This window comes from Rhinopithecus roxellana, chromosome 14, assembly GCF_007565055.1.
Source record: "Rhinopithecus roxellana isolate Shanxi Qingling chromosome 14, ASM756505v1, whole genome shotgun sequence".
Taxonomy (NCBI): domain Eukaryota; kingdom Metazoa; phylum Chordata; class Mammalia; order Primates; family Cercopithecidae; genus Rhinopithecus; species Rhinopithecus roxellana.
The window spans coordinates 10,876,436-10,885,718 of record NC_044562.1 but is presented as its reverse complement, the minus strand read 5'-3'; the positions used below and the strand labels follow the sequence as shown (position 1 = coordinate 10,885,718).

General features: G+C 57.9%; 1 protein-coding gene across 1 annotated transcript; it reads right to left on the bottom strand.

Moving 5' to 3' along the window:
• Positions 1-3,003: 3,003 nt before the first annotated feature.
• Positions 3,004-9,050, bottom strand: INHBB (inhibin subunit beta B). Its single transcript, XM_030916924.1, has 2 exons — positions 8,196-9,050; positions 3,004-5,725 (listed from the first exon to the last, which is right to left on the bottom strand). The coding sequence occupies exons 1-2, from the start codon at positions 8,641-8,643 to the stop codon at positions 4,950-4,952; spliced, it is 1,224 nt and encodes a 407-aa protein (XP_030772784.1). The 5' UTR covers positions 8,644-9,050; the 3' UTR covers positions 3,004-4,949.
• Between the last annotated feature and the right edge of the window lie 233 nt (positions 9,051-9,283).

Sequence of the window (9,283 nt, the reverse complement as noted above, 5' to 3'; positions counted from 1 at the left end):
AGCCTCACAACCTCAAGGCCAGCCAACCACACACTACAAACTCACAGCCAACCACACACGCCCACAATCACAGTCTCAAGCCCCACACGGCTCAGCATACACAGTAACACCTACAATCACAAAACAGTGCATCACCAACCCTCGCCCACCCACGATACCCTGGCCACGCCCATGAGCAGCAATGCCCACCTCACACACGCACAGTCTCACACACGTGTGACTGTCCGCCCACAGTCCCCACACGACACAGAGCCCCCACAGCCGCCATGCTCACACCCCATGCCTCATCTACAGCCAACCACCATCAGCAGATATTTCAAAGCCCACCCCATAACTTGTCACTTGCTCCCATTGAAAGCCTAGAAACAGGGCTGGGGGCGCTCCCAGGGCCTCTCCCCACAGAACGGTGTTTGGTTTCTACTTCTTGCCTGCAAAGCCACACTTTCTTAAGCCCTCAGCAGTTTTCATGGCTTGGTGGCCACCTGTGACCTCCTGCCCCCATTCCTATCCTTGCTGTTGGTCCTCAAGGGAGCTCTAGGCAGCTGCAGGATTCTCCAAGTTGTGATGGCCTACCAGTCCCTGGGGCATCTGCAGTGGTAGTTCCCACCCGGCCTTGCAGCGGGCCTGGGCAGGCGTGATGCTGGGCTGGCCTGAGCTCCAGGTGAGTCAGGAGCCCGGCCACAGTGCAAGAGGCTGCAGGGACACCATGGCCTGCAGCTGTAGTACAGCCCAAGGCAATAGTATCACACCATGTCACAGGTAACAGGTATAAAGCTCAGACATCTAGTAGCCTCTCCTAAATGCTGACCCCAAGCCTGGGCTGCGCCACAGGGCACCCTCTGTGTGCCCTACTCTAAGCCAGACCCTGGGAGGGGGGGCTGAGAGAGAAAATATAGACCGAGCATACGCCTGGAGTCTCTGCATACTGAGTCCTTTAGCTGTCTGTCTGGGAAACAGCCGGAGCAGAGGTGAGGTAGGTACAGGTGCTGTCCTGACCCCAGCGCCCCAGCCCAGACCATGGGCTCCACTGAGTCACTGAAGGCTTGAGGCAAGTTTGAAGGTCAGGGTGACCCCCGCATGGTGGGATCCCAGGCATGGTGGTAGATGGGTGGGGGAGACATTTGAGGTGGGTGGGGATGGCAGCCTTCTGGCTCAGGCAGGCCCTTCCTGTCCCACTGGTCCCAGGTTGGGCTGGGGATGAGTATGAGAAGCCAGCAGCCTGGAAGCCAGAAGAGGCAGGGAGGGCTGGAGGAAAGGAGGGCTGGGGACCTTGAAGTCCAGCAGCAGGGAGTCCAGCCAGAGGCACTGGACCTGGGGGCAGAGCTGGGCTCCAGGGACATTTTCAGAGAAATGCAGAGCCCTTGGGCCAGGCCACTGGGGAAATAAGAGGAGCAGACGAGAGAGGCTGGAGCATCCAGTGGGGGGAAGCAGGGCAAGGGGAGTGGTGACCACAGCAGCACAGGAGGCTGCAGAGCCCTGCTGGAGTGGGGACGCCCAGCTGGGACAAGGGACCAGTGCCTGTCCTCACTGCCTCTCTCAGCAACAGGAACTGCTGCCCACCAGTGCCCCCAGGGGCCAGACCCCATAGGGCAGCAGTCACTCAGGGACCAGGTCAGCCAGCCCCAAAGCCTTGTGCCCCTGGGGTCCCCAGGCTCTTCCTGGGGCTACTTCGAGACTCACGGGGCCATCCTGTGATGCTCAGCCCAGAAGGGCTTTGGTAGGTGCTCAACGTCCAAACAGCAGAAGCACCTCAGTGACTCACATTGCATCTCCTGGCCACTACCTGTAAAAAGTCCCGGGGCAGGGGGAAGGCGGGGCTGGGCCGAGGGCCTAGTGCCACCAGCAGCTAGGCCCAGCCCCCCGGCAGAGCAGAGGGCAGAGACGTCATGACTCACTGCTTGAAAGGCACAGGCCAGACCTGTCTTTATGACACTTTCTTCTTTTTCCCTATGAATTACAGTAATATTGTCTCACAACTTCACAGATGACCAGTCTTCCCCTCCGGCTGAAAGCCTGGCAGGGCAGTAGCTCCCTTGGTTGGGCAAAGAATAGAAAAAGAAAAGGCTAGAAGGCTGCCTCTTGCCACCAGCTGGCTGTGCCGATTGAGCTATGCCCCTCTAGCTGTCTGGGCCTCCCTCAGTTTCCCACTACTTTGATGAGGTTAGATATGTCTAAAGTGCCATGTGCTCGAATGTCCTGAGATTGTCTGAGAAGACCATATGCTACCTGAACCCCAGGGTAGAGCCCCAGCACCCCTGCAGGGCCTCAGATGGAGGCAAGGGCACAAGGCTGCAGTCCTCCAAGGAAACGGGTGGGCTCAAACACCCAGGGTCCCTGTCCGGGCTGTGTGACCTCAGGCAGGCTCTGAACTCTCTAAGCCTCAGATTTTCAAACTCTGGAAAACGCAGACAAAGCCATTTTCCACAAAGACGCGATGCTGCATGGTAACAGCAGGACTCGGCAAGTATCCCAGTGATACCTGCGTGGTGGGCCATTATTACTGCACCGCCCCTACTACCACTCTCCACTGGGAAAACCCCTCAGGACGGGTTCATTCACACACTCACGGCCTGACTCTGCTTACCCTTCTATCCCAAGGTACCAAGCCTCTTCTGGACCCCAGTCACCTCTAAATAGAGGTGAGCAGAGGTTAGCTGGACTTCAACCTTCAGGGTTTTATATTTCCATCTTCAATGGGGGCTTATCCAGCACCTTCAAATGGTAATGGATGTGGCCTTGGTGAAACATAAGCGATCTTGGGACTAGAAGGGTAAACATTTTAAATGTGTAATTCATGAATTTGCTAATTGTCCTTCATTTTGATCTTCTGCCATTTTTCCTGGTATCTCTGTCCGACATACATTTCATGGCAAGGACGCAGAGATGCCAGAAGCAGGCCGTGGAGGCTGCTGGCATCCAACCTGGACACCTGGACTGGCCTTCCTCCCAGCTGCCCACCTCCAGCCCAGGCCTCCCTGCCCCAGACATCACTCAAGGCAGGAGGCCCATGGCACTCAATCTTTTATTTTCTTAAACTGTACACAAACGTAAAATACTTTAACAGCAAGTCTATGGGAAAATTGTTTGGTTTTAAATTATTATGAAACAGAACCTAAGGGGAGCTTTATTAAATAAACATAAAGATGGGATTTAAGGATACACACCTGCATTCTACCATAGTCATTTTTACTCTACCTTCTGGGTGCGTAAGGATGGAAAAGACACATCAAACCGAATAAACAAAATCCATTCATACCCTGAAACATTGGCAGGCCACTCAAGGGACTGTTCAAAACGTCTGCCTCATCTCAGATGGCCTCACCGTCTAATAAAATTAAAACTGATCTGTTGGCCTCTTTGGTTCCAAAATTATGTATAATACATTTAACTGTATTCATTTTTTTTTTTTTTTTTTTTTGCTGCTATAAAAATAACTTCTTTTTTCAAATGGCAGTTTCTGACTAATCATGCAACTAAATCAGTGCAAACATTAAAAGCAATCATTCGCTTAAAAAAGAAGCAAAGGATTTCATTTCAAGTATAAAAAATATAAAAAGAGTCGTACGAGTCCAGTTTCGTCTAGTGTGGGTCAACCCTTTAAATTGCATAGTTCACGTGGCACTTGGACATCTAGTGGGCGAGCGAGTTCGGTGCTCGGCCAAGGGCCACTTCTGGACACACGCAGATCGGCAAGTGCTATGTCATGTGCGTTCAGGCAGGTCTGCAAGTGCTATGCGGGCGGGCGGGCGGGCGGGCAGGTGAGTGGGCAGGGGCCACGTCCATGGCGGGCCCTGATGGCTGGGGCCCACATGGGCAACTTCTGCAAATTAGCTGAAAGCCTTCCCCATCTCTCCAAGACCAACTAGGCTGCTCCCCTCCCTTGGCCTCCGCTGAGGGGACACCCCTCACCTTCAGCAGTTCAAGAGTGCCTCCTTCCCATCATTTCCTCCTGTGGTCTCACCCCCTTGCCTAGGATAAGGGTCATTCCCACCCCTCCCCAAACCAGTCCTAGAGGAATGTCCCCAGTGAAGGGCACAGATTGCAACTTTTTTTCTTTCCATTTAGAACAATTCAGATTTTCACTCAAAAGGTCATACCTGGTAGAAAAGTCCTTTTTCAGTTATACAACTGGCAAGGATGACCTGTTGACTGTTGGAGATCAGTTAAAGCATCAAATTTAGCCCCCTCTTCTCTCCCTCCCTCCCCACCCCAAAAACAAACACACACATAAGTCATGTCAGAGGCCCAAGCGACAAACAGTCAAACGATCACTGTCCCTGCTCCCAGGTCTCTGACGGGTTGTGTCCTCTCTGGGTCTCCTTCCCTCGACAAGGGCATGGAAGGACAGGCTCCCCGGGCCTTGAAGCACGAAGGATCCCAGGCTGGGGAAGCAGCAGACACCAAGCCAGGCAGAGCAGGCCTGGTAAAAGCCACGGGACACACGCAGCCTCCGCCTGGCTGCACTCCCCACCCCTGCATCTGCTTTTCCTCTCCGTGGCTCGCTCTCTCTCTCTGTGTCTCTGTCTTTGTGCTTTTATGTGTGCTCGGAAGGCGCAATTCAGAGTGGCCGGGCCAGCTGGTGGGAATGGTGGCTGCTCACCCCATTCTCTCCGACTGACAGGCATTTGTAGCTAAGCTGCCATTTGTCACCGCATCCATTTGCTGGTATCCCGGAGGCTGCTGTGTGGGTGGCAGGATGCGTCTGGCTGTGCGTGGCTACGTGTGCATTTTAAAGTATTTCATGTCAGTTGAGGGTTCTTGCTCTGGTTTTGACTGGTTGCTCTATGAAGTTGTAGAAAAATATCTCAGGCCGCACCCTGGCACTATCTCCACAGCCCAACAGAATGACTGTGCTCAACCCACCGTGTACCCCCGTTCCCGCGGGGACTGGAAGAAGCCCACCAGGGACTGTCCTCCGTGCCCCATCACCGTGCCCCTGCCTTGCACTGTCAGGCGCAGCCGCACTCCTCCACAATCATGTTGGGCACATCCCGCTTGACGATGTTGTACTCGTCATCAAAGTACAGCATGGACATGGTACTCAGCTTGGTGGGGATGCAGCAGGAGTTCACCGTGCCGGGGTTCAGGCCCCGCATGCGGTACTGGTTCACCACAGCTGTGTGGAAGGAGGAGGCGGAGCCGGGGACCCCTGCCAGGTAGGCTGGGCAGCTGCCCTCACAGTAGTTCCCGTAGTAGCCGGTGGGTGCGATGATCCAGTCATTCCAGCCGATGAGGCGGAAGTCAATGAAGAACTGTTGCCTGCAACAGAGGTTGGTCCGGCCATCGCACTCCAGGCCTCGCTTGCGAATGCGGTGCCTGCTGTCACCCAGCCGAGCCTGCACCACCACGAAGGGCCGGTGCGACTCTTCGCCTGGGTCCACGAACACCGGCACCACGGCCAGCTCCTGGCAGCTGTCACACTGCACGTCTAGGTTGAGCCGCCGCTCGCCCCGCTCAAACAAGGCCTGGATGGCCTCCGTGAGTGGGAAGGTATGCCAGCCGCTGCGCTTGAGGTCCACCCTCTTCTCCACCATGTTCCACCTGTCACCGTGGCCCTGCTCCTGGAAGTACACTTTGACCCGCACCTTCCGCCGGCTGCCCTTCTCCAGGACGTAGGGCAGGAGTTTCAGGTAAAGCCATAAGCTGGCCTGGACCACAAACAGGTTCTGGTTGCCTTCATTGGAGATGAAGAAGTATAGGCGGACCCGGGAGGAGGCGAGGCCATCTGCGGAAAAGGGGAAGAGCGAGCCAAGTTAATTCAAGGGGAACACGAGGCAATGGGGGAAACGCACTCTCTGCTGCAGGATGCTGGAATGCAACTCGCCACACAGCTGGAAAACGTTATTGACCAGAAATACCGTTCTTGGGGCCAGGGCCTCTGACTGTAACCTGGGAGAGGCAGAGTAAATCATTTCCCATTGAGAAACCCAGACCAGGTTAGGGCTGGAGGGTCCGGGCCTATAAAATCCTGCCTCACCTCTCCCAGGCCAGGGCTCCCTGGAGACAGGCTGTCAGGCCTCAAAGCACAACAGAAGAACTTGTCAGGGGGCCAAGATCTTAACAAGTTGTTATGGGTATCTGTGAAATCTGAAAAACAAAACCAGGATCGCAGGCAGGATTTTGGGGTGGGTGGTTTTAGTGGGGCTTTTTCTTTTTTCTTTTTTTTTTTTTTTTTTTGGTTAACTTAGCGCATTGCAAAATCAAGCTGAGCCACCTACCGCCTCTTTCCAGTGTTTACCTAAGTATGATCTGATCCAACCCCCAGTGGAACCTCCACTGCAAACAAGCAGGCTCTGCTCAGGTTTCTGACATAGGAACGCATGCTTTGCAGGCTGCAGAGCCTAGCCCTTATTTCCGAGTAGTTTCAAGGGACAGGGCATTCAGCCTTAAAACTTGAGGTCCAATCCTTTGACAAGACTCTGGCTCCCCGTTAATGGCACGTTCAAAATCTTCAAGGAGTAGGGGAACTGGCTTGTTAATTTTCTCAATAATTCAGCTCAACAAGAAGGAGGCTGTGCCAATCAAGAGATGACTCCCCTCTCATCCTACTCCCTCTAACAATCTACGTTTTTCTTTCCTTTTTTTTTTTTTTCAGGAAGAACAAATAACGAAATTCTGTGGTCAGGGCTGGTTTTATCAAACCTCCTACCATGCCCCTCCCAAGCCCCTACACCTCAGGCCTCGCCTGGCTCCTCTAATAACACTGACATCTGACTTTGAAATGGGGGAAACTGCAGCCTTAAAAGCTGGTCTTGGACGAGCTGCCTGTGACCTGAATCTGTTATTTATAAGTCAAAGAGCTGGCTCCGTGAAACGGACCAGAAATATAACAGCCCCCGCTGTCATTTTGTGCCACCGGGACCAAAAGGCCTCCTCGACCTTCCAGAATCACATTTCTAACTCTGGGCCCCAAAGCACCTTTTAATCCGAGCCCTCTAATTGCATGGCGAGCTTTCCCTGACTCACTTTAGTGGACAGCTAAAACGGCAATGCATTTCTTTCTAAGCACAAACCAGCCCCGATTGTCTCTGCTTTTCTCCACACCCGGCCATGCAAAACTTTTCATCCCTTTTCATCCCCAGGCTGCCTGCTGCCTGGGGGGGTGGGGGGCATTTGCAGCCAGGGGCACAACCGCTCCCCCCACCCAGGCTCCCCGCTTGCCCCCGCCCTGACTGCACAGGGGCTTCCCCCTCTGCGACCTTCTCCGCAGTCCCCTCGGCACAAATGGGGCCGAGCTCCAGGCACAAAAGCCAGCCTGGCTCATTCAAGTCCTGAAAAGGACAGCGGAGTCGAAAGCACTTGCAGCATTTTGGCGCGGGCACATTTTTCTTCTTCTTTTAAAGTTCCGAAAGATTTTTCTCTCCCTGATTTTTATATTTAGACAGTGTTAGAGATTTGCAATCTGGGGCCGAGTGGGGGGGGGGGGTGGATTCCAGAAAGGAGCCATACCCTTTGTTAACTACGACTCTGTGCCTCTCGGGCGAGGGGTCTGCTGCAGCTGCCAGGCAAGCCGAAAGGCACGGGGCTGTCCCCGAGCCACGGCTTTCTCTGTGTAAATGATGGACCTGTTGAGAAGCCTGTCTTCCGCCCGATTCCAGTGCCCACACAATCGGAAGAGAGGTTGCCTAGCTCTCCCCAGCGAGGCTTCAGCAATCCTGGCAAGCCCACGCCGCCGGTGATGGAAGCGGCCCCAGGGGCCTCTCACGCAGGCACACACACACACACACACAGACACACACACAGACACACACACTCTCTCCTCCGGCCCACGTATATCAACAAGCACACACATCTCCATCCACACTGCTAAGCCTACACTCCGATCGTGGGAAACAAAAACATTAAGCAATCACCAACCAAGTGCCCGCAGAGCCAGGGCCGCGCGCATCTGCCGGGAGGGGGACGCGCGCCCAGAGGCGCTGGGGCCCGATTCCGGAGAGCAGGGGTGGAGGGCCAGGCGCTCGGCGGCGGGGGGTTGAGGCACCAGGAAGGGGGTCTGCGGCCTGGGGGAAGAGGACTGCAACCTGGGCGGAGCGCGCAGGGCCACGGCCGAAGGAGCCCTGCCGGGAGTCCGGGCTGCCCCCAGGGCGCGCGGGCTGCGGCGGCGGCGGCGGCGGCAGCAGCCGGAGCTGGCAAGGAGAGGGAAAGCGGGAGCGAGCGGGGACCGCGGCAGACAGCCGGAGGACCGGACCCACCTGTCTCGGCGAAGCTGATGATTTCGGAAACGCGCTCCTGGCCGTCGGCGCCCGGGCTGGCGTGGCCGTCGAGGTGCGGGATCTCCACGCGGCCGTCCTCGCGCACCTTGCCCGCGTGCAGTTTGCGCAGGGCCGTGACCATGGCGGCCTTGGGCACGGCGTGCGTGATGTTGGGCCGGCCCCGCATCTGCAGGCGGCTCAAGATGTGCCGCTTCACCGCCTCCAGGAAGTCGCCGTCCACTCGGCCGAGCTCCTCCGGCCGCCGGAAGCCGCCGCACGACGTACAGGTGTCCTGCGAGCCGCCCGGAGCTCCCGGTGGCGGGGGTGGCGGCGGCGCGGCAGGCGACGGCGGGGGCGTGGGTGAGCCCCAGGCCTCAGGCCCCAGCCAGCCGGCCGCCAGCAGCAGAAGGCAGGCGGCCCCCAGCGCCCGACCGGGCAGCCCGTCCATGGTGCGCCGCTGGCGACGAGGGCGCCCGCCGCGAGGCGAGCCGAGCCGAGCCGAGCGCAGGGCCGGGCTCCGGGCTCCGGGCTCCGGGCGCGCCGCCCCGCCCCGCCCCCGCCCGGGCCTCCGCCCGCTCGCCCGCCGGGAGGGCCGCCGCCGGCTCACAGGGGGAGGGGGCCGGCCGGGCCGCGGGGGTTCCCGCGCGGCGGGGAAGGGGCGCCGAGGGCCCCGGGGGCCCGAGGGGCGCGCCGGACGGGGCGGAGGTCGCGGGTCACTGCTGCACGGGCGTCTCGGGGCGCCTCGGCATCTGCAGCCTTCTCCCCATCCTCTCCGCGTCGGGGGCCCCGCAGCCCCGGCTCGGGTGAAGCGAAAGCAGCGGCAGTGGTAGCGGCGGTTCTGCCGGCGGCCGGGGAAGGTGGCGAAAGAGCGGGTCCAAGCAACTTGGCCGAGACGGAAGCGAAGGCGCTGGAGCCCCCCGGAGCGGAGCCGGGCGCGGCTTGGCGCGGCGCTGCGGCGGGCGCTGCGGCGGGGCCCCGCGCTCGCACCTGAGCGCCTCGCCCTCACTGCCTCGCGCCGGGAAGGGCTGCCGGCGGCGGAGACGGGCAGGTCGTCCTCGCCGCGGGCCGGCGGGCAGTGGCGCGGAGCA

Excerpts from the sequence above, each read along its gene's own strand:
- INHBB (XM_030916924.1), bottom strand. The coding sequence starts at position 8,643 with ATGGACGGGCTGCCCGGTCGGGCGCTGGGGGCCGCCTGCCTTCTGCTG. Across the intron at positions 5,726-8,195 it reads CATCAGCTTCGCCGAGACAG|ATGGCCTCGCCTCCTCCCGG; the intron begins GTGGGTCCGGTC and ends CCTTTTCCGCAG.